At 46.4% G+C, this 24,207-nt stretch overlaps 1 protein-coding gene across 3 annotated transcripts in view; it reads left to right on the plus strand.

The window, feature by feature from the left end:
* Nucleotides 1-3,513: 3,513 nt before the first annotated feature.
* NLRC5 (NLR family CARD domain containing 5) overlaps nucleotides 3,514-24,207 on the plus strand; it is a 45,603-nt gene continuing 24,909 nt past the window's right edge. For all 3 annotated transcript variants that reach the window (XM_054078944.1, XM_054078945.1, XM_054078946.1), the window contains exons 1-15: nucleotides 3,514-3,650; nucleotides 6,759-6,917; nucleotides 7,462-7,762; nucleotides 10,269-10,331; nucleotides 13,505-13,570; nucleotides 14,807-16,565; nucleotides 17,656-17,739; nucleotides 18,088-18,171; nucleotides 18,257-18,340; nucleotides 19,972-20,061; nucleotides 20,611-20,661; nucleotides 21,230-21,295; nucleotides 21,975-22,058; nucleotides 23,030-23,113; nucleotides 23,510-23,599. In XM_054078944.1, the coding sequence (XP_053934919.1) occupies nucleotides 6,912-6,917; nucleotides 7,462-7,762; nucleotides 10,269-10,331; nucleotides 13,505-13,570; nucleotides 14,807-16,565; nucleotides 17,656-17,739; nucleotides 18,088-18,171; nucleotides 18,257-18,340; nucleotides 19,972-20,061; nucleotides 20,611-20,661; nucleotides 21,230-21,295; nucleotides 21,975-22,058; nucleotides 23,030-23,113; nucleotides 23,510-23,599 (2,912 nt within the window). In that variant the 5' untranslated portion in view covers nucleotides 3,514-3,650; nucleotides 6,759-6,911. The remainder of the gene's footprint in view (nucleotides 3,651-6,758; nucleotides 6,918-7,461; nucleotides 7,763-10,268; nucleotides 10,332-13,504; nucleotides 13,571-14,806; nucleotides 16,566-17,655; nucleotides 17,740-18,087; nucleotides 18,172-18,256; nucleotides 18,341-19,971; nucleotides 20,062-20,610; nucleotides 20,662-21,229; nucleotides 21,296-21,974; nucleotides 22,059-23,029; nucleotides 23,114-23,509; nucleotides 23,600-24,207) is intronic.

Here is a 24,207-nt window from a genome sequence, read left to right on the forward strand (position 1 = left end):
AAAGAGATTTCAAGTGACAAATCTAAGGCTGTAATGGTGATCACATTAACAAAGGCAGAGGACAATATTCTCCTCCCACAAAAGCGACATTAAAGTTGAGGCATCCACAAAGAGTAGCAAGACGACCCCAGCTTCTTGGGCTCCCTGGGCATAGTGGTTGCTCTCTCTGCATTACCATGGGTGTCCTCCCCAGGAACTGAGCCAGGTCTTCCTGACCTGCTCCTCACACCTCGAAGCCAGAGACAATTGATCTCCCCCAGCACTTCCTTGCTCTACACAACTGCTGAGTTTAACATCTCTTCAGCGGTCTGGGTTATGGGTGGTGGAGGAGAAGGTGGGAATACACAGAGTAGGCTGAGCTTACAGTTTGCTCCGTGGCAGCCAAGGAAAGTTTATCCTACTGGGTCTCAACCAGCCCTGTCCATGACACAGCAGGAGCCAAGTGGTGTGAAAGCTGCGACACCGTGGTGTGGCCAACAGTGGTCTTGAAGCCCTGGAGTGGCGAGGAACTTCCCACCTCCCTTCCCAGCCTGTTCCCATCTCTGCCTCCTCTGGCTATTCCGGTGCCGGCTGAGAGCTTGCCCGCTCTCCCTGGGGCTCTAAAGCCACTAGTGCCCAGGTGACGTCTTCCCTCTCTCCACAGCGATGTTGGTTGAAGAGCACGGATATTCTGCCAAGCCACAGGCTCTGGTCTTCCCCAACGCCATTGCATGGGAGTGATGAGCGTGAGTAGAAAAGCCATGGCAGAAACAGCGTCTCTTCCCTGCCTCGACAGGAGGAAGGCGTCTCCTGGGGCAGGATGGTTCACAAGGGACAGGGGTCTCTGCTGACAGGGATGATGCAGGAGACTGGCCAGCAGACCCCAGAGGGGCCTGAGCTGCCTCCCTGTGGGCCCAAAAAATGGTGGCCAAGACTCCACTGGGCAGTAAGGGCTGCTGTGTCCCAGCGGGAGCCCATCTGGAAAAGGTGGCACAGCCCCTGCGACATGCTGAGGGGCACAGCCTGCCTGAACCTTTCCCAAAAGAGTTGTGGTAAATGGAGTTAACTCCAGTTGGAGGCCGGTCACCAGTGGTGTCCCCCAGTGCTGGGGCCAGTCCTGTTCAGTGTCTTTATCAATAATCTGAATGAAGGCATTTAGTGCACCCTCAGCCAGTTTGCAGATGACACAAAGCTGGGTGGAAGTGTTGATCTGCTGGAGGGTAGGGATGCTCCAAAGGGATCGGAACAGGCTGCACTGATGGGCTAAGACCAATGGCATGAGGTTCAACAAGGCAAAATGCCGGGTCCTGCACTTGGGGCACAACAACCCTGTGCAGCTACAGACTGGGGTAAGAGTGGCTGGAGAGCTGCCTGGAGGAGAAGGACCTGGGGGTGTTGGTTGGTAGCGGCTGAACATGAGCCAGCAGTGTGCCCAGGTGGCCAAGAACACCAGTGGCATCTTGGCTTGGATCAGAAACGGTGTGACCAGCAGGTCCAGGGAGGTTATTCTGCCCCTGGACTCGGCACTGGTGAGACCGCACCTCGAATCCTTTGTTCAGTTCTGCGTCCTTCGCTAAAAGAAAGATATTGAGGCTCTGGAGCGTGTCCAGAGAAGAGCAACAAAGCTGGTGAGGGGGCTGGAGAACAAGTCTCACGAGGAGCGGCTGAGGGAACTGGGGTTGTTCAGCCTGGAGAAGAGGAGGCTGAGGGGAGACCTTATTGCTCTCTACAACTGCCTGAAAGGAGGTTGTGGAGAGGAGGGAGCTGGGCTCTTCTCCCAAGTGTCAGGGGACAGACAAGGGGGAATGGCCTCAAACTGCACCAGGGGAGGGTCAGACTGGACATCAGGAAGAAATTTTTCACAGAAGGGGTCATCGGGCACTGTCAGAGGCTGCCCGGGGAGCGGGGGGAGTCCCCATCCCTGGATTTTTAAAAGACGGGTAGACGAGGTGCTCGGAGAGGTGGTTTAGTGACAGGTAGGAATGCTTGGACTCGATGACCCAAGAGGTCTTCTCCAACCTGGTGATTCTATGAGTCTATGAATCTGGCTGAGCCTCTCCGATCCCGCCCGATCCTCGCCGATCCCGCCCGATGCTGGCGCGCAGCCGGCTCCGCTGCCCCACGTGCTTTCCCGGCAAAGGCGCTTGCTTCGGAGCCGCGGGTCGCTTTCGTTTTCGGGGCAGCCGCGATGGGAGCGCGGTGGGTCGCAGCGGCAGCCCGGTGAGTGAGTGCCGGGGGAGGGAGGTCGCCCCGGGCGGGGAGGAGGGAAAGCATCCGCGGCATCGCTGCCCCGCTCCCCGCCCGCAGGGGCGTCGTGCCGGGACACCCCCTGGGTGCAGATTTGGGGGGACCGGGGGGTCTTCCCATGTTGGAGGTGGTGCTGGAGGTGTCTTTTGCTCCCAAGAGCAAACTAATCTTGCAGCTTTGTCAAACCTGAGCGGTGCAGGGGCTGGAGCACCTTCTGTATGAGGACAGGCTGAGGGAGTTGGGGTCAACCTGGAGAAGAGAAGGCCCTAAGGAGACCTTATAGTGACCTTCCAGTGCCTGAAGGGGCTACAGGAAAGCTGGAGAAGGACTGTTCACAAAGGCTTGTGGGGATAGGATGAGGGGCAATGGGGATAAACTGGAGAGGGGCAGATTTAGGCTTTACCTAAGGAAGAATTTCTTCGACCTGAGAGTGGTGAGGCACTGGCACAGGTTGCCCCATCCCTGGAGGTGTTCAAGGACAGGTTGGATGAGCCTTGGGCAGCCTGAGCCAGTGGGAGGTTGGAACTGGATGATCTTTAAGGTCCCTTCCAACCCAAACTATTCTATGATTTTTAGGCACAAAAGTGCCAGTTTGGCCATAAAGGGATTGCATCTGCAGTGCTGTGAGAGCTTGGTGGCAGGTGTGGGGGACCAGAGCTGGGCAGAGCATGGCAGCGGACTTGTGCCAGCTTGTCTTCTCCAAGACTTGGCTGCAGGTTACATCCAGTTTTCCAACGTAGCTTCCCTGGCACCAGGAAAAATATTCATCATATTCCATGGCTTGTTGCACCCTGGTTGGCTTGATCTGGAGATCTTTGTGCATGCAGTTCTATCCAGAAACCTGGGATCTTTTCCTCAAATCCTTCATATCTACTACATTCCCAACTGAACCTTATCCCTGTTCTGAAGGAAAGGTGGGTTGCTTTTTCTTCTCTTAGATATAGTGGAAACGGTAAATGAATATTTCCTTGTGTCCTGGAATAATGAGATCTATGCATATAAATAAAGGCATTGCCGTTGTGAGAGCCTTAACCACAACTGAATCAGAGTTTATTCCAGTAAGGGTGTTTGCCTTGAGTCCCATTTCTTTGGACTGTTCCCAAAAAGCTTCACCTAAGTTGTCGTCTAGCTGTTGATTTTATAGTAGGATAGCACTCTTCTGCTGTTCTGATTGGGGTTTTTTTTTCTCATCTCGCTGGGTTTGATGCAAATGAGTTATCATTGGGGAATTCCAATTGTTTTTACTTTCATTTTGCTCTGGCTTTTGTTCATCACTCCTCAAAAAGTGCCGAAAGGCAGTGGCTGTCTAGAAAGCAGTGGGTTAGCAACTCAAGAACTCAAGGCAGTGGACGTAGTCTCCCAGCTCCTTTGTTTTGTGACCCCCACTTTGTTTTGGATGGTGCTGCTCCGTTTTGGGGCTTTTGGTAAGTAAAAAAAGACTCTTGTGGAGCACGCAAGAAGTTGTTAGACTTGAAACAGGGAGATTCAAGTTTCAGTTTTATTTTTCATGGCTGGGAATGGCGGGAATGCCAAGTTGGGGAGGCGAGGTGTGTTTTTGTGATGTGTTTTAATGGTGTTTCTGCATTTTTCAGGGCAAGGGCAAAAGCTGAGGCTCAAAAGCTTTCTGGCTCTTCTTGGGAGGATTTTGTGCTTCTTTTTGAGCTCAGAAGTATTTTACTGCAGGTCGCTGCCCATTGTTTGTGTTGGTTGTCTGTTTTCGCAGAGTAGTACCAGTACTGGAGATGTGCAGTATTGCCTGAGCTTTCATCTAACCTTTCTGTGTTTTGTTCTTGAATATGAGTCTGTAATTATTTCTACTCTTTACCTGAATGACACTCAGTTTTCCTTGGCATTAAGGGCTGAGTTTTTATTTATTATTTTAATATTGCCTTATTAAGTGGGTGGGTTTTGGTCATTGGAGGAATAAAGTTACGGCATTGCCGTCTACATATTTCTGGGTTTTTTGGTTAGAGAAATGTAAAGTGTTAGTCTCTAAAGGTTGACTGCCCTTTTCTTTGCAGGAAGCCTATTGTTTTGCAGCTTGTTTGAATTTGAAAAGTTTAAATGTTCTCCTTCAAGCTTTCCAGTTAATTGAAACATTCCTTCCTTCGTTTTTAATGTATATGTTACTGTTAGCGTTCTTTATTTGTATAATTGATAATATAAAATAAATTTCATAATAAAACATTTTAAATGAAAACTTGCAGAGTCCTTTCTAGTAAGGTTCAGTTTCAGATTTTGGTATCACACATATGGCTTGAGGAGAACGCTGGCTGGAGAACACTGGTTCTAGTTAAGCCAAATTTTCTTAGCATTTCATCAGGAACTTTTTTGTTGTTCTTGTTAAAATAGCGACTGGGGCACTAGAGAATTTTTACCAAATAGAGATTTTGTCCACGTTTTGATGGAACCCAAATCAGCCTCAATTTTTATGTAACACGTTCTGGAATGGGATCCTGGGTAGAGTCTTTCTTGCAGTTATACTGTGTTACAACAGGATGTGATGATGCTGTAGAATCACAGAATCGTTTTGGTTTGAAGAGACCTTTAAGATCATCAAGTCCAACCACAATAACCAACGTGTGATGCAAGTTTGACCTGAAGAGTCAAAGATTGGTAAAAATGTGTACCGTATCACCAGCTTTGCTCTTATTGGATGTCTGCTTGGCTTTTGGAGTGCAGGAGCAGAAGAGACTGATTAAGTCCTTCCCATCCAGTCCTCTGCTATGGCACTCAGTCAGGTTGCATCCCTTTTCTGCATTAATTTGGCTCCATCTCAAAGAATCCAAGGCTGTTTTAAGAGGCAGTACAGGGAGAGCACAGTAGTGCTGGATTGTGGGAGAAGGGGTATCCTCCTAAACATGACCAGGACAAACATCTTGAGCAGTTTTACCTTCAGTGCTCCCACCTGGCACCTGCATTTTGTTTTGTCTTCAGGTTCTGGGTGCGTGCCGTGCCCAGCAGCAATGCAGGGAGGTGATGTTCTCTCCGTGCAATGTGCCCTGTGAAGTAGCATGGATCTGCTGTGAGGTCACTGCAGCATGAGCATAACTTTCTGATGAATTAGGAGTTGTCTCTGTGCAGATGAGGTGGTCTTGGCTCTTTCTATCAGAGCACCCTTCTGTCTTCCACTTCTGTTTTGAGTTCTTTCCTTGGCTCCCTAGAAATCTTCTGTTTCCCTTCTTGTCCGGATCAAGAAGAAAGCAAAAAACCAATGCACCTGAAGGATTCTGGCTCAATTTATTGTTAATACCTGAATGGTCAGGGCAGTGAAGAGCATGTCTGGGGAGTGAGAGCTGAACACTAGAGAAGGTGGGCTCCACAGCACGACTTTCCCATCCATCCACCCTGGTCGCAGTGGGTTGACTGCTGCAGTTGGATTGGGAAGGTGCTTGCTCAGGAAATGGCAGTTCCTGGGGAATGCACCAACCTTGTTAGGGGGTGACAACAATTCTACCCCACAGGATGCTTCCACTCAACAGTGTTACTGGCTTTTTACTGAATTAGGTTAGTTACCGTCCCGTCCCCACCCCATGTAAACTTGAGTTGTAGCAAGGAGTGGAATTTTTCCTACACCACACATATTGCAGCAGTCTTGGACCAAGAAGGACTGTACCTCTAGATGCAAAACAGCACTTGGTGATGGGATGGAGCATGAAGACTGCTCCCTGTGGTTTCTGTTTCGCAGCCTTTCTAGAAACATGATGATCATAGTTGTAGCTGGAGCTGGCTTCCAGCATCAGTGTAGGCAGTTGTCTGCTGGACATAGTACAGCGGCACGGTTTTGATGCTGCTGTAGCCTAGGCTGGGGTCCTGCTGCAGGTTGACTGAAGGTGTGCAGGATGATATTTGGTTTCCTCATCCCTTTCCCTGCAGCAGGAGTGGTTGGACACCAAACAGCACCAGATGCAGCACAGGGAGGAATGCTTCCCTTTGCCATCTCCGCTGCAAGGTGTTGGGGCTTGCATAGCACAGGCATTAGCGGTGTTTTCAGCCCCCTGCACCTGAAACTCTTTTGCAAAAGCTGTATAGCTTCAGAGGATCAGCTTTCTGTGGTTTTTTTTCTGGTGCGACTGACTGCCTGACTTGTGCAAGCATGGTTTAGTAGGCATGGTGGTGTTGGGCTAACAGTTGAACTCAATGATCTTAGAGGTCTTTTCCAACCTCCATGATTCTGTGATTCTTCTGCATTAACTTCCTTGGAGGGGCTAGGAGCAGCAGGTTGGGATAGAAGACCAGCTCAAGCCAGGCAGTGACAGCAGGAAAGCTGTGATTCCCTTGAAGTGTTTCTGTAAAGCCTGTCTTCACTTCTGTCTTAGGAGTGCTCAGTCCTGCATTTTCATCGCACCAGCAGTGGATCCTCAAACGTCCAGACTTTGTGGTTACTGCTGATTTGAGTTGATGTTGCTACCTAGAGATTAAAAGCTCTACGCCTGACCTCAGAATCAAAGGCAGAGCTTCTAGATCTGGGACCCATGTAACTGTCCGTGCCCTTTCATATTTACATCCTGCTTTGTTGTTATTATCCCTAGGCATCTGCACTGAGTGGGGCAGCCACATACAAGCATGCCCCGTGCATTGAAGAGGTGTCACCGTGTGCTGAAACACAGCTGCTAGCAGATCATCAGGGTATGGAGCAAAAGCCACCTTTGCATTTGACATGAGAGGAGGCTGACCACACAATAATGCAGGTAGGAGACCACACGTGTGTGGCTTTGCTGTGGGGAAAAAAGTGGAAATGGAGTGCGACACTGTCACCGAAGCAGAAATGAGTTGTTGACCCCCACAAAATGAGTGGCAAGAGAAGCTGCCTAAGCCCTTTGTGCCGGGAAATATGCTTTTAGTCTCCCGAGAGGTTCTGCTGTGTGTGAAAAGTGCCCGAGGTGTTATATTTGGTGGATGGCCACTGCTGCAATATAGATGTGAATGGAGCTTCTCCCTGTCTGACGCCAGAGAGACTGACTCCTGTTGATTGCTCCTGTCCCTTGCAGTACCGCTGCTTTAGGCGCTGTGCAGACAAGCACTGTGGTCCTTGCACCACGTGATGGTTGGACTGGGGTTTGCCAAATGTCGTGATGAGAGTAAGGCAGATGAGAAATGCTGCAGTGGACCAAAGCGTTAGAAAAGCAGATCAAGTCATCAAGGGCTGTGCTGGCTGCTCAGCAGTAGGGCTGTGTGGTTGAACATCTCTCACTCCTATGCTCACTGCTACCCCTTCCTGTTTCATCCCTCTAGCCTCCATTGCAGAATGATGATCTGGACCTAGAAGCAGCTGTAGCAAGAGCCCGCCCCCAGCTAGTGGAGTTCCTCAGTCACCGTCCTGACTGGCTGCTCACAACCTCCAAGCATTTCCTCCCAGCGATGGCCCTGAATGGTCTGGATGGCATCACTGACCACAGAGAAAAAGTCTCAGTGCTTCTTGACCTGCTGGAGAAGGCTGGCCCTGCCACCTGGAAGTGGTTTGCACAGTACCTCTGCATGGAGTGCGACCTTCCCCTGGATCTAGAGATACTGCTCATAAGTTCTGTAGGAGAAGGTAATGGAGATTGGGCTATCTACTTCTGATTGTCCCCAAGCACAGCCAATGCCTTGGCTCATCCATAACCAACCAACCAGTCTAGGCAGTGTGACCACCAGTGCCCTCACTTGCATGGTCAGTACCTCATCAGTGAGAGGTGACAGTCCTCTCTGTGGTGTCCCTGCAGCTACAAGCTTTTTTATCCAAGCCATCTAGTTTAAAAAATGGAAGGACATGATCTTTTGGAGTGAGTCCAGAGGAGTGCCATGAAGATGATCAGAAGCTGGAGCACCTTCCATATGAAGACAGGCTGAGAGAGCTGGGCTTTTTAGCCTGGAGAAGAGAAGGCTTTGGGTAAAACTTACAGCAGCCTTCCAGTACTTAAAGGTGGACTACAGGAATGCTGAGAGGGGCTCTTTATCAGGGAGTGCAGGATATAACAAGGGGGAATGGTTTTAAGCTGGGAGAGGGGAGATTTAGGTGAGGTATGAGGAAGAAATTATTTACTGAGAGGGTGGTGAGGCACTGGCACAGGTTGCCCAGAGAAGTCATGGATACTCGTACCACAAGAAAACCGCTTTGCCATGTCTCTCTGCAGCAGCTGGAAGCAGTGGCTTTAGAGAAAATCATGTGATCCAGAAAGAGTGCAGCCAATCTGCCGCGTGTTATGTTGTAGGTTATACACACAGTACGCATGTGCACTCTTTTATGAAAGCCCGTGGCACCCACTAAGCTGTACCTCTCCCTTCCTCTATTACTTTGTCTGGTTGTTAATTCTTTTCTGTTGACATTGTACTTCACATGAAGTCTTACATAATTAGTACTTCTCCTGTTGCTGTCTTTCATATCCTGCTTGCAATAACTTGTTGTTGCTTGGATTGGTTGGCCAGATGCAGCCCTTGGTAGCCAACTGCAGCAGCAGTTACTTTTGCAGAGATGATAAGGCTTAGAGGAAACCTCATAGCAGCCTTCCAGTACTTAAAAAGCTGCAAGAAAGCTGGGGAATGGCTCTTTATCAGGGAGTGCAGGGATAGGAGAAGGGGGAACAGTTTTAAGCTGAAAGAGGGGAGATTTCTTCTAATCAAAATGTTTTACTGTGGAGGGTGGTGAAGCACTGGCACAGGTTGCCTAGGGAGGTCGTGGATACCACATCCCTGGAGGTGTTCAAGGCCAGATCAGATGGGGCTTTGAACAACCTGATCCAATGGAAGGTGGATCCAGGGGGGTTGGAACTAGGTGAGCTTTGAGGTCCCTTCTGACCCAAACTGTTCTGTGATTCTGTGAAAGGAAGGAAAGACAAGCAACAGGGAGCAAAGACTGATGGGGGCTTTCTTTTCGAACTGAAGCCAAAACAAATTTCAGCTTTGTAACACTGTGGCATATTATAAAAGAAGACCTCTCTTAAGGTTTTGGAGTTGGCTTATGCTGGTTTAACCGTAGTAGTAACAGTTGAACATCATTGAGCCTTGAAATTGAATTATTTTTAGTTTTGTTGTAGGGTGGCTTTCAGTTAACCCTGACCCTGTGGTTGCAAGGGCTGTCCCAAGGGTGTGGGCAGGACCTAGTGGTTTGGAAGAGGATGACAGGACCACGCTTTAGAATAGAGAAGTCTTAGGTTAGGCAAGATTAGCTTAGGCCATTAGCTTGCCTTAGCTGCAGTGACTCCTAGGGAAAAGAGTTTGTCCGCATCGTGAGTGGGACTGGATAACTGGTGTGGGCTAAAACCAGCCTGAGGGGCAGCCCAAGCAGTACTTGGGATAAGTAGTGGAGAAACAGCAGGATCGAGTCTTCCAGCACCTGGACTGGCTTACTTTGCTTTACATGGCACAGAGGACAAGAATCGGGATATTTGAGCTGTTGAATAGATTTTGTGCGAGGCCGTGGTGCAACATGTGCCTGTTCGGAACCTTGTTCTTTGTTGCTTCATGCTGGTGTTAGAGCTAGAAATATCAGAGTCCTGGCCTGCACTCCCAGCTGGGAAACACTGGAAATAACAGTAAGAGGAATTAGTGTATGAAGGCCTCCTATCTGATTTTGGAGACCAATGCTTTCAGGCCTGAATCTACCTGAATAACAGAGTCCTGGTGGTATGCAGCCTCGTCTTTGACCCGAATGGGATCTCCCTCGGAAGCTCTATGCACGTTGTCTGCGGGACTGGCTGTGCTGACTGGGGTTTTGTGGCAGCTTGAGCTGTGCTGGGAGTCAGAAGAGGCCCTTGACTGGGCTGCTGACTGACTCTGCCAATGCTTTCATCACAGAACCACCTCCTTTTCAGGAACAGGAAAGAGTAGGGCTTCCCTTTTTGGCTGTGCTGTGGTTTTAGATCAGCCAAAGCTGAAGATAAAAGATCGGATGGGGAGCCTGAAACCTGTCTGTGTTGTATCAGCCCTCGTACCGAGTCTTGTTTTGTACCACTATGTGCGTTGTGAGCTGTTTGCCCTTTGACTTTGACCAGCAACACCTTAGATTTCAAGAGAAGGATGCTCACAGTAACTGTGTTTCATTTCAAATCCAATTCCTTTAGGTAACTTCAGCCAGGAACAAGAAGCATGCACAGATGTGAGTCCCCAGTCATCTGTGCTGAAAGGTAAGGCTGGAATAGACCCTGTGGTTCTTTGTTCTTGAAGTTTATCTTCTCTGCCTGTGGGCTGGGCAGGGCTGCAAACGTACCCTGTGTTGGCCCCAAGGAAGAAACTGCAACTTCAGATTAGATTTTTCTGTTTTCATGCTTTCCAGATGAACCTCTTCTGGTTTGTTTTCTCTCCTTGAATTTCAGAAAAGCCTTGTTGACACCAACTCTGCTAAGGAACTCTTTCATTTTCATTTCTCTGACCAAAGGAATGTCCCACCCACTCTGCAAAATCCCCACTTTTTCTGCTTTTACTGTGGCTGGCTGATAGGTAGGTGGAGGAAGTTGGTTTGACTTTGAAAGGAAGAGCAGACGGGCTATTTGGGAGCTGATACAGCAGAAACCATTTTAGAGGTAGAAGAATCAGAGCTTAAAAGAATGGGTAGTAGTTGTTTTAGGGCTTTCTTCAAGGGTTAATTTGGGACTGAGGTCTTCTTACTCAGTTCAGATCATGAAATGAAGGATTCATTTTCAAGATACCTCCTCTCCCTCTGGAACTTTGCAGCAGCATCCATCACTCAAATGTCCATCAGAAGCCTTTGGTGAAAATACTGAAAGTTTGTGCCACCCCTGAGCCCTTGTGAAACAGCTGCTGGAATAACAGGAAGCTGCTACGTTCTGAGTTGCCTTCTCAATCACCAGCTGTCCAGTTTGCAGGAAATGAAACATCAGCCCAGGTCCTCCCCGTGTTAAGAGTGTCACAGCAGAAAGAGAGAAAGAATATGATTCTGGCATCCAACTTTGTGAGGAGATAAATGGTAGAGGTAGAGGCAAAAGGGAATCCAGATTAATACAGAAACCTGCCATCGTTTTTGTGTGTCCTCCTGAAATGTGTGCTGGGGGAAGACAAAGCAGCGGGAAATGAAGCCTGTGTTTTGCAGGCTGTGGTGTAGAGGAGTTACTGAGCTGGGACCCTGGCAGTGCAGAGAGCAAAGCACAGGTCTTGTGCCCTGTAGAGGTGCATGATGTTGGTGGCAGGGAGTGGGAGTGGTGCTGGATTGCCTGTTGGGGAAAAATAGGTGAAGGGAAAGCTGCTTTTATTTTTTTTCTACTGTGTAAATTCAGAGACTGACTAAGGCTTACTCTCAGCAACAGAAGCTCCTTGTAGAGCTGGGCTCTGCTTCTTGCTGAGGTTTACCAGTGCCTTCAGAACCTTATAACTTGTGTGTTCTCTGTTTTTTGCATTCCTTGCTTCTGGTCGGACAGAGGCAGGCTTTTTGCACTGAGCTCCCTGAGCAGTGAGCTCTCCCTGCCTTGACCATCTCTGCTGGTGGTACCCTTTTTAAATTGTTGCTCCCAACCTACCCTTTGCAGTCCCAGCTGTTTCTATGATCAAAGGGACCCTTTTGCTTCTGGTTTTCACTCACAGACTTCTTCTGACTCATGGCACTGCAAATGCTGTGTTTTGTGTGTCACATGCAGTTTTCAGATCTTGCAAACAAAAGTGACCTTTCTATTCTGCTGCCAGACTGCTGCTGCTGGCTGCTGTGCCACCCTGGTGAGCAGGAGCTCGATCTGGCCAGTTGCTTGAAAATAATGTTGGAAGTTGCTAGGACTAGTTAAGAAAGGAAAGACTTGTGCCTCTCAGCTCTGCCCATTCTCTCCACCTGAGAGCACACCATAAACAAACAGGGAATTAATCACCATGAACAGCTCTTGGAGTCTGTGGGTTATACATTCCCCAGAAATGCTCTTCCCCTGCCTTCTTCCCTAGGGTAACTGAGCAATTCCTCTGTTCAAAGCAAGGCGGATGCGTCACCCAACCTACAAAATTCGCACCAGAGAGGTGGTTGTGGTTAGTCTCGGAAAACGCAGGGCAGCTTTTCACCACATTATATAGTTCATTCACACACAGCTTCCTGGCCAGCTGAGTTCTAGAGGCTGACCTAGCAGCCGGCTTTGCTCACAAGGAAACTTTCTTTGGTGCTGAGATATGTCTAGTTATTGATTTTTCCTGCTCCTGCTTTCTTTCAGGTCCATCACACAGTTTTATCCTGCTTTAGGCGGACTTAAATCCTTAGGAGGAGTGGAGAACAATTGAAAGAAATTGGGCTATGGGCTTTGCGACACTGTGTCGATGGCATATGTGGTACCACTCTTTGGCTTATCACTTTCTGAAATCTTCCAGGCTTCTTTCACACACACTGAACTGCTTTCTTCATGCCTTGTGTACATTGGCAGTGCTTGTGATGCAAGTCTTTGATTAGGCTGTCCATAGCCTTTAATGCTTTCTCTATCTCTGTGTGCTCCTCCGAACCCAGAATTGCACATAACTCTGGTTTCTTTTGCCTTCCAGTGGCTGTGCTGCCAGTAGGGCCATTTCCTAGGATGCTCTTTGATGGGCTTTTATGATAGTTTTTTTGCCAAGGTTCTGGCACTACTTAGCACTGTTATGATAGTTTTTTTGCCAAGGTTTTGGCACTACTTAGCACTGTGCATCTAAGCAAATGAAGGGATTGAACAAAAAGGTCTGAGCATCATTTGCTTAACCTAGTACATTTCTGGCAAAACATACCTTTTAAAATTCACATTTTTCCTGCAAAGGTTTTCAAAGCCAGGCTTCCAACAGCATCTTATAACTCCCTGTTTCTGATGTCCCGGCTGCTTTTGGTTGAGAACAGTAAGATTTGTAGCTGATGGTGTGTCCCAGGGAAGAGAGAAGGACCTGCTTGACTTCTCTGCAAAAACACTCAAGAGGATAGAATGTGGAAGTAGCAGGTCACACTGTGGCAGGCAAGATTGATGTTATCCATTAGGAAAATCTATATAAATAAAGTGTTGGAATGAATTGCCTGGAGAAGTTCAGGGAGCTTTATGAATGAAGGTGTTCAAACCAGCCCAAAACCCTTGCTCACTCCTGAGAGGTGTAGCATATTTTGGGTGGGACAAGAGGATGAGTTAGCCTCATGAGGACCAGTCCAAGCTGTCTTTCTGTAGCTAGATGTGCCTCAGCTTTTACTTCATCACTTGAAACAGCAGTACTGTAAACTGAGCCTGAATTTACAAATGATTTTGTCTCTCCAGTTTTGCCTCTTCAGCTCCTAAATGCTTTGTGGGACGATCTTGCCCAGCTTTAATAAGCTGCCATTCGAAAAACTCTTTTGACGTGTTTCTGACTTTTTGATTTTCAGGATTTGCTCGACGTCGCCATCGCAGCACCTCTGTCAGTGATAAGGATGCTAAAAAACGTCGATTAGGTATGTAGATGTTCCTGAAGCAAAGCGGTGCTGTGCTTTCCCCTGAGGAAGGGCCTATTTGACTTTATAGAAACACTGAAGAAATCAACTGCCTTCATTGAGGGGAACTTTTGTTTAGTAGCTGTGTAAACTTAATGCAACAGGTTATAAATTATACAGACCATGACCCCTGGCAAATAACAAGAAACACCCGTTTACATTTCAGAGGTATATTAAATCTACCCGAGGAGAAGGGATGCATATGACATAGGCTAAGAAATCCTTTGAAGTGTGATAGGCTGGTTGTAGGCCATGTCTGTATGTGTTTGCTTTTTTTTATCATGTCAGAAGACATACTGACAATTTAAAACCCACTAAAGGCTCCAGGATTTCTCTAGCACATTAAAAACTTGTATGATTTCAGCTGAGTCTAAAGTAGAAAAGTAACTGAGTAGATGAGCAATGGAAAATTGAGCCAGAGTAATTCCAGGAAAGACTGGGTAGCCTGAACAGACCTGTGGGCTGTATAACACCAGTGCCGGCATCCTTTTCTTCACTGTCTGCTCTTCTTTACCCTTTTCTGCCTCTGCTTTTAGCCTTGCAGTCACCATGGTCCAGCACTGCGCAGTGTCTGGTAGGGGAGCGCAGGAAGCATGACAAAGCTGGCCACTGGCTGATTTGTGACTGAGAGTTTGCATACAGGAGATTTCTTGAGGAGGTGCTCCAAGGAGGCCAGATTTCGACTGCTGACAAAACTTGACAAACTTGATGGCAGCGAGGATGGGTTTTTTCAGAAGGTGCTGAGCGCCCTTCATTGTCAGCACTGTTCTCCTTCAACAAGGAGATGCTGGTGTCAAATTCTCAAAGCAAAAGCTATACCTGTTCCGAGGTGCAGGTATTTGAGCAAGCGTGGCACAAGGCCAGCATGGGTGAACAGAGAAATGCTGAACAGGGAGTCATAGGCATAATACACCAATACCTAATTCTCATCTTAAGGAGATAATAAGATAATAAGATTTATATAAAGCTGTTTTACCTTTTCATTGAGTTTTCTTCTTCTTCGGCCCCTGTGCAAAAATAGAAAAATATGTGGGTTATTTTCATGTGTTCAGGATTTGTCACCTCTCCCTAGCTCTGAGGAGCAGCCTCCTACAGGGCCATTGTTTCACTGTGTATAAGTTGTAGTATTTTGGATCTGTCATGGCTCAGAACTGACTCTGTCACATTCATACTCCCTGTGTTGTCTTTTTTTCTCAGATTCAGCTGAAAAGTACCGCCATCTCCTCATCGATTCTTTCTGCCAGAGGTATGGAAGCAGGAGAGCAGCGGGAGCAGCAGCACAGGAACAAACCCAGCCACTGGCCTTCAACCAAGCCTTTGTCAACCTTGTCATTCAGAAGAGCAGAGCCTCCAGCTTAAAAGAGAGAGCAGACAAAACCCAAGAGGATGTGGCAGGTGCTCCTGAACCAGAAGAATGTGTGGATACAGCTGTGAAAGTGTCAGATCTGTTTCGTAGTGTGGTCCCATCAGGCACAACGAAGCTTATCTTTTTATTTGGTAAACCAGGTACAGGCAAGACCATACTAATGCGCAGGATTTGTCAGAAATGGGCAGAGGGTGTCCTGCCTCAGTTTCTCTTCACTTTCCTGTTTGAGTTTCGGCAGCTGAATTTACTAAAAAGAAAATTAACTCTGAAGGAGCTTTTGTTTGACCTGTTCCTTCATCCAGAAGACAGCCCTGATGCAGTGTTCCAGTGTGTCCTGGAAAATGCCTGGCGTACACTAATCATCTTTGATGGGCTGGATGAGTTTGCAGCTAACACAGACGTATCATCCTCTTCTAAGGGATGCCCAACTCTTACCACCCGTATGTCCATATCTGAGCTCTTTGCAGACCTCTGTAATGGGAAGCTCCTGCCTGGTTGCACAGTGTTGGTCACTAGCCGACCTAAGAGACTACCCGGCTTCTTATTAAACACAGTAGATCTGATAGCAGAAATTTTAGGATTTGACCATGAGAAGATTGACGAATACGTCAGCCACTATTTTCACCAGCATTCATTCAAAGAACAAGCCATTACTCATTTGAAGAACAACACTAAGCTCCTCAGCATGTGCTTCATCCCTGCTCTGTGTTACGTTGTGTGCATCTGTTTGGAGTATTTGTTCCTTAATAATCAAATGAGTGTGGAGCTTCCTCAGACTATGACACAGTTTTATATCAAAATGCTTCTCATCTTCATAAACAAACAGCAGGGAGAATGTGCAGGTGGCAAGGAGGAGACTCAGCTGAACTGTAACAAGAAGGCCATTTTGGATCTGTGTGATCTTGCACTGAAAGGCCTGGAAGATAAGAAGCTTGTGTTTTATGATAGTGATATTCCAGAGCATGTGAAGGAATTTGCTTCCTTACATGGATTACTGACTGTCTTTGAGGTGAAGATGAATGACACTTGCCCAGAGGCTGGCTATGCCTTTGTGCACTTGAGCTTGCAGGAGTTTTTTGCAGCACTGTGTCTTATGGTGAGTAAGAAGGTGGACAAGAACTGCCTGAAGAAGAAGTTCTCTTTGAAGTCAAAGTGGACTTTAAAGAATGAGGCAAAGACTGCATTTATGGAGAGTTTTCACATCTTTCTCTCAGGCTTGGCATCAAAAGAATGTAGGACATTTCTCATGCTGTTAGCTGAACAAGATGAAGCTTGGGTGCAGGAAAAGCAGGAGGCAATCCTACAGTCTCTCCAGAAACTGGCAGCCACTCATCTGACAGGGCCAAAGGTCATCGAGCTCTGCCATTGCACGTTTGAAACGCAAGACCTCGAAGTAGCCCAGCACATTGAGACCCTGCTGCATTTCAAGTATGAGTTCAAAAACTTTAGACTGACACCTCTGGACATGTCAGCTTTGGTTTTTGTCATAAACTCGGGCCAGGATTTGACTCACTTGGACTTTGCTGGATGTCTCATGGACATTGACTGTTTGGAGATTCTGGCTGGCTGTAAAAATGTAGAGCACTTGAGGTAAACACACTGAGTGCTGTGAGATGGGTGGAGAGAAGGGCTAAGGGGCTGGAAGAGCAAGCCTGGGATTTGTTTCAGAAGGAGGGGAAAGATGGTGTAAGGAATTCTGATCTGAACAGTATAATTTTTGATACTGAAGAAATTTATGAAATAATGAATTATTGAGTCATTGAAGGATATTAAGGTGATAAATCTATTCTGACTGTGTTTTCTGTATGTTTCTTTGTTTTGATTAGAACAATCAAACAAAAGGGTAGTTAGTCATGATATTGAAATGATGGGCATTTCTTGACAATACAAAGGTAGGGTGAATCTTGCAAACAAATGATAATATTGTGGTCTACGTGAAGTTGCTGTAAACCAGATGAATTGGAGGTGACAAGTGCACTCTTAGTGGCTCTCAGTGCTTTGCTGTAATGCTCTAAGGACTTCTCAAGGGGGCTGTCTTCGGATCTTGTTGTGGGATGGCGTCTTCTTCTATATTTCTTTGAATGACTTTGAGGAATATGTGTAGAGTTTGCTAATGTGGAGAAGAGGAGGGCCATGGTGACAATTGCCTTGGCCTGAAGGGGGTGTTGTCTTCTGTGAAGCAGAGGAGCAGAAACAGAGATGTGAAAACTGCTATTCCTGGATATTGATATCATTGTAAAAAGGACAGTAATCAGTTGTTCTCTGTCTCCATTATGAAGAATAAACCCTCTCTTAACTCAGCAGCTCATCACTCAGGAGCTGTTAGTCACTCTCTGTTTATATGAGTTTGGTTGCCCCTGTGTGACCTCCCTCATCCCCACAGTCCTGGCTCTGGTGGGACACACAGTAGGGCTGACTCTTCATCTATGGCAGCACTTACACGTGGTGTCATTGTACCAAAAGGCAGAAGCTGTCTCTTCAAATAATGTGCAAGTTTGGTGTTGTGCTGTTTTAAACAGATGTCTGAAAAGACAAAGATACTGCAAAAAGGAGCATAATACTATTGCTATTAAGAAAGAAATAAAACGCTTTTTTGTAATTGTGTTTTAACCTGCTCTGTGGGCTGGCTTATTTAGGGGTTTATTGTGTTTACGTTTTCCCCCTTTTCTTCATGTTTTAGTTTTCGTAGTAGGAGATGTGGTGATGGCTTCGCTGCTGCTCTTTCAAAGAGCTTACACGGAATGGGGATCCTGAAGAAGTTAGAGTAAGTCTGCTTCTAAGGTCAGAACCATCTCTTTCTGTCTGTCCTTTATTTCTATCTTGCAGTTTAATTAAATCTGCTCGTGCAAGGCTGTACAGAGAGAGTAATGCAGTGCTGTGCAGAGCAGCATGGATATGTGTGGCGCTTTTTTTATGCTGTTATGGAGGAATATTGCATTGCCTTGGTAAGAAAGGAGCATAAAGTTGCTTGCAAGTGACAGAGTTAGGTCACCTTCTCTCTGTGTTGGTGTGCTGGGAGTGTGGCACAGGCACACATCTGAGAGGGGCTTGCCACACGTTGCATGGGATGCTTAGTCCTTGCTGGGCTTGGTTTGAGTGATTCTTTTTGCAGGTTGACAGGCGGGAGCATCACAGCTGAGGGAATGACTAACTTGGTCCAGGCTTCATCACAGTGCCTCCATCTTGAGGAAATAAAGTGAGTGTATTGTGACAGTGACCCCCAAATCAGCTGCTCTTTCCTAGGGGTCCTGGGGTACTAATGAGAATGAATCTGTGTGCAGCTTGCAGGACAATCGGATACGGCATCTGGAGGTGAAGAAGGTGGTGGACTTGTTTTCCAGAATGGAAAAGCTGAAGAAAATAGAGTGAGTAAAAATTATTTAAACCTATTAAAAGTGGTAGCTACTATGGAAGCCAAGCACAGCGCCAGAGCAGAGTTGCTGGGTGTGTCTGTAAGGGGTGACGCTCGCTCTTAGAGATGCCAGTGGAGGGCATGTGGGGCACTAAGCTGAACCACAGGCATTTAAGTGCGAGCAGGGCTGTGCTGGAGCCCTGGCTCAGTTTGAGACAGACTCACCTTCACAATCCTTACCCAGGTGTCTTTAAATAATCTCAAAGGAGTCCTGGCACCACTGACACCTCTCCAGGAACTGCAGTACATGTGCTCAACTTGGTGCTTGGCATGGCTTTTTCGTCTTCTGCCTCCTCACCTCTCTTCCCCTTGGCGAGGCTCAGATCGAGATGCCTCACCTCTGCATCAGAGATGATGGCTCCATCCCTGTTTTCCCAGCCTTTTTGTTAGCCCTGTTCTCCTGTACTCTTTCCTCTAACACTCCTGTAGCCGCACAGTGCTGCGTGAGAGGGACTGGCTGCTAGGAAAGCTCACAGCATGGCTCTGCATCTTTTTAGATGGAAAGAATGATCCTGATTTGTGAAGGGATTTGAGGCCTTTGAAAAGTTAGCAGGAGCAGTTTAAATAGCAGCAGGCAGGGCAGAGCGGAGCTGCTGTGAGTGTAGTTTGCATCACAGAAAAGGGGTAACCACAAAGCTGTGCTGCCGCTGCGGGAAGTCAAAGCAGCAGCACTGCCTGCCTCCCCCAGTTAAAAGGGAGTGACTCTGCCTCTCAAGGTCTCCCATGTACCCCCAGGTGCAAGCAGGTGAATCCAAAATGCCTGCAGTTATTGCTGGATCCCATCCAGGAATTCATTACTGGCTGTGTGGTATGATGTAGAATTTCTCAAAAGCCTGGCAGAAAGAGGGAGGAAAAGGCTGAATGGACTTGCTCCGCTGCTTTCCTGTGCACGCTGGATAACAGCTTGTGGGAAATGCCCACCTGCCCCCAGTGAAGCAGCTTATTATGGAAAAGGTAGGAAGCCAGTGCAATTTGTAAGCCTCATTCCTTCACACATTCCCGTTACACCCATACAGTGGTGTTGTCATGGGTGACTCCTTTGGAGCTCACAGGAGCAGTGCTCTGTGGCCGTGTGAAGGATTTGTAGAAGCAAGACATTATGTTATATATCTAATGAGGTCCAATAAGTAATCAAACAGAATAAACATGCAATTAAAGAATAAATCCTGAGGCGCTGCTATTGTGTCTTCAGGGTTGTTTTAAATGTGAGGGTTTAGACCGCCCTGCTTTAATATGCAGTACTTAAACTGAATTTGTTAGAGCAAGAGTTTAACCGCATTATGGGTTGGTTGTGTAGCCATAAAAGCATGAAATACTCTCCCAACGTATCCAGAAAGCTGTTAATGGTCTTCTGTTGCACATAGAAGAAGTGTCTCTGCTTCTAAATGCATGGGTGCTCTAACTTGCAGAGAAGAATAGTGATAATGCTTTTATGGGGTCCTAAATGCAGAATTCTGAAGTTTTGGAGAAACCTTACTAACGGAAAGAACGTGTGCTTTAGGGTCTTTGGGTGCAGAGCATTTGCATAACAGAAGCGTGTGCTGTTGGGTCCAGCAGCTGAGGTTGTGTTCTTCATCTTCACAGTCTGAGTAACAACAGTCTTTCTTTGGGTGCTGTTCTGACTTTGGCAAAGGAAGTCCTCGCCTGTCAAAATGCTACTGAACTACATGTCAGGTATCAAGACACGAGAGCTGTTGTAAACAAATATGTTGTCTCTTTTGATGATGATTTTTTAAATTGATGCTTTTTTCCATCTTAATTATTGGCTAATTAAACTCAACAAAAATTATTTTTACTCCTTTTTGTTTTCTGTTTGAAACAAAATTTGAATTCATTGTATTATGGACATCCTCGTATTTTTTTTTAATGAGTTATTTTATCCTTGGTCTGTAAATTGATTTTGCAGAGTGTAATATTTCTCTTATATAACAAAATAAATTTTTGCTTTTAAGCTCTGCAATAATATCACCTGGGAAATTCTTTACCAGCTAGCAGAAATTTGCTCTGAATCAGCTAAATTTACTGAGAAGGTGTAGAAGTTCTGGCTTGATGTTCCTTTAAATTACAGGTTTTGGTGTTTTCATAGGTGTGTCTGCTAATGTGGCAGATGTCAAGGCTGTCTTTTACATTCAGGCAACAGCTTTGTTCCTTACTGAGCACCTCTACTGGAGAAATGGCATCCTTCCTCTTGTGCCCTAACATTGGTTTGGATCTCTTTTTCAGGAAGGACACCGTGATTATTTATTTTTCTGGCCCGTCGGAGAAAGTTCCAAGGTGAGAATCTGCGCTTCGGGTTATACTGCGTTCAGAGTTATGATGATTGAAACAGTCAGCTTCGTGTCACTATAAACCACTCCAGCAACAAAACTGGTTGCCTCTGTCCTTGTGCCTGGCAGAGCTGGATTCTCCTGAGCAAGGAGAAAGGTAACCAAAATAGCTGGACTTTGTACAGACTCACTTCCACAAGGGCAGCACCTTAGTGTCAGTGTAAGCTTGAAGTGCTATGTTTCCACTGCAAAACTCTTGAAATACAGTTAAATGCAAAGATATATGAAGGAAAAGATTTTGCTCCTTCTCTGTCTGGCTCCTGTGTTCTCCCTGCTTGTGCATACTTTGAGGGAAGGGTGAATTTGACCTTAATTAAGAAACTATGAAACAATTCTGTTGTCCCCTGATGGAGCTCTTTTGGTTCTTAACAATCACTTAACCTTGCATGGAATGGTTGGACAGAACACAGACCTTGTGATTTCTTCTAGAAACCTTCCAGAAAATATTAACCATCTCCCAGGTCCTCATATTTTGTGAAGGCATATTAAAGGCCAAATATTTTGCTTGTTCGCAGATCTTTGGATTTGAGCTGGGAAGAGAATAAGGAACATGTAACTCCAACTAGATGTGTGAAGTTATGGTAAGAGAAAGCGCTGAAATTCTTGCTGGTGAATGTGCCTTGCAGATGGCGGGTACTGCAGAAAGACAAGAATAGCAGCTGTGTTGGTCCTTAAGGACAGAGAATATTTCCACATATGAAAAGTTTGGAGTGAACCTGAATTGGTAAATAAAAATAACAATAGAAATCCCTCTCTGGCCCAGCCAGTGGCTTTATTTCTTAAGTGTTGGGCTCTACAGCCTTGGAGAGGCAGAGTTCCCTTGATAATGCCCATCTTGCCGTGTGTTCTTACAGCTGCCAAAGCCATGAGCCATATAGTGTTCTTTCTTGCTTGGGCTCCAGAAGACAGTAATGCCTTTCTTAAGAAAGGACAACTCCAGCATATTATCTGAGCATGTTAAAGCTGGGAAATAGCCCTCCCTTACTTCCTTCTCTTTCCCTGACTACTCTGCAGCACAGGAACAATTGCATCCATCCCCTTCTTGTGGATGGCAGTCAGGTGGCTCTGACACAAGGTGATGCACTTTGGCATCACCAGCTACAGACAAACAGAGTGATATGCCCAGGATTGTGTGCCAGAGTAGAGGGTAAAACCTTCCTCTCTCGGTACTGCTTCTGCCTGCTCTTGCTTGGAAAGAGACATGAGAAATGCCTGGGCCTCACTGTCCCCTCACCGCTCACTAAACCTTCCTGTTCACAGCTTGCAGGATCGCAGCCTGTCTCCCCAACATGCAGAGGAGATCGCAGCCATTCTCCAGAGCTGTCCTTGTCTCTCCGAGGTGGAGTAAGTGCCTCATTTCCTTCGTGTTGTTTGGCTTCAGGCGGGTGGCAGGAAGCAGGGGATGCTACGCACAGAGGGCAGTGAGACATGAGACCTGACCCCAAGGAGGGATCCCACCACTTGCTTAAGTCTGGTGGGATTCTGGTTAGGAATTTTTGGTGAGGTTCTGCAGAAGATGAATACTGAGCAACCTTCAGTAGCTGTGACAGCTGCAGCCTCTGGCTCCCTGAAACTGTAACCAGAGATGCCAGTTCCAGAGCAGACACTGCTAATGAAGCAGTGCTGCACGCTGGAGGCATCCCGGATGCACTGCTCCTCCAGTGAATCCTCTGAGCCAGTAAAGAGACACAGATTGCTTCTTTGTTATCCCTTTTTGTCTTCTAAACCTTATCCAGCTCTGTTGTGAGAAGTGAGAGGAGAGGAGGAGGACAAGAGATCCACTTCGTAACCTGCATGTTGCATTATCATGCCTACCTTTCCTTATTTGCCTATATACGAAACCACCTGGATTTGGCTGTAAAGCTCTCCTTCTAGCCTGTCTGCCCTGGAAAATGTAGGAATATTTGTTGCAAGACAGTTTGGTCCAGACTTTATCTTTAATTTAACAACATCTCAATCCCCAGTTTTCTAGCTCACTGATTTGAATTAGGATCTGGAGATCATTTGTTGTCTGGTCCTCCCTCCCCTTCCTTTCCTTCCCCTCCTGGCGGACAGTAGACACTTGCCCATTTGGTTTCTTATTTTGTACTCCCACTTAAATTTTCAAAAGATGTATTTGGGGCAAAAGCATGAATCATGTTGTCCTAGGGGTAAAACTCTTTGTCTGAAGTTGCTTCAGTCAGAGATAAGCAGGAAAGTTTGATCTGGGAGAGAAGAACAATCGAGGCAAAAACAATTTGTAGGAAAGGCAGATTTTGAGGGCTTTGTTATTTATATTGTTAAAAACAGTTCCCACTAACTGGAAAATTTCTCAGTTTATCAGGTAACAAGCTTGGAGATGAAGGCTGCAGTTACCTGTTGGAATGCCTCCCTTGGATATCAATTTCAAAGCAGCTGGAGTAAGTTCTTCCTTTTTCAAACCCAAACTGCCCTCTTTTCTTGAGCCTGGTGAGGACTGTACAGAGATGCTTAGCAGGGATCCAGAAGGCAAAGGCATCGCCCAGACCAGTGCTACAGCAGCAGCTCTGAGCACTCTTAAGGAAGAATGAAACAGCCCATTAGACTGTTCAGACTGTGATTGGTCACTTGCTCAGAGCGTCACATGTGGAAACTGGTCTAAATGCATCTGAAGTGCCCTTTCATTAAAAACCCTTCCTCAGGAGCAATGATCCTGTGTGTTTCTTGCTGTGTCACTTTAGAAGTGAAATGGGCTTCAGCACACTGATGACCACTTCTGTTAGGAGAGTCCTGTATGATTTCAGTAACCAGCTAATTGCCTTTTTTATCTTTCTTAGTCTCAGTCAAAACTACCTCTCTGTTAATGGGATTTGTAGTCTGTTGAAGTCATTAAATACCTGCCAGAAGATGATGGAGGTGCAACTCAGGTATGTAAATCTTGAATCATTCCTGATGTTAATCCCAATATACGAGTCTGAGAGTTGTCCCCTGAGTTTTTGTTGAGTCACCTCAGAAGTGGGACAGGTGAAGAACATGTCCAAAGATGATTACTAACCCTGACACTTCATAGTACATTGATATAAGTTGATTCTATCTGAACCATCAACCAGAATTTGAGAAGGGATGGAACCGTGTCTCCTTTCGTTCGTGGGGGCAGTTTTACACTCTTTCCTACTCTCTGCCCTGTGAAGTTTTAGAGAAAGGGCCTCTAGGGAGTGTGAAAACTGGTGACATTTCCTGGAGTGGAGCTGTAACTTCTCTCCCATTGCTTTCCCTTGGACACCGCCTGGAGTTGAAGTGTAACAATTTTGTCTGCACATTCTCCAATGGTTCAGAGAAACTGAGTCATTTGATACATAATTTGATCCACCAGGACTTGAAACTAACAGACATTATTTTTCATTAATTATTTGCTTTGGGAGTGTTTTAAGTTATTAGTGTCACCAAAGAGTTTTGCAGAGCAAAATCAGGCATTCTTAAAACATAGTCCTGTAAATAACCAAAATATGACATTGATTGATTCCTTCTCTTCTTC

This window comes from Cuculus canorus, chromosome 13 (assembly GCF_017976375.1).
Source record: "Cuculus canorus isolate bCucCan1 chromosome 13, bCucCan1.pri, whole genome shotgun sequence".
In the NCBI taxonomy this organism is placed as follows: Eukaryota; Metazoa; Chordata; class Aves; order Cuculiformes; family Cuculidae; genus Cuculus; species Cuculus canorus.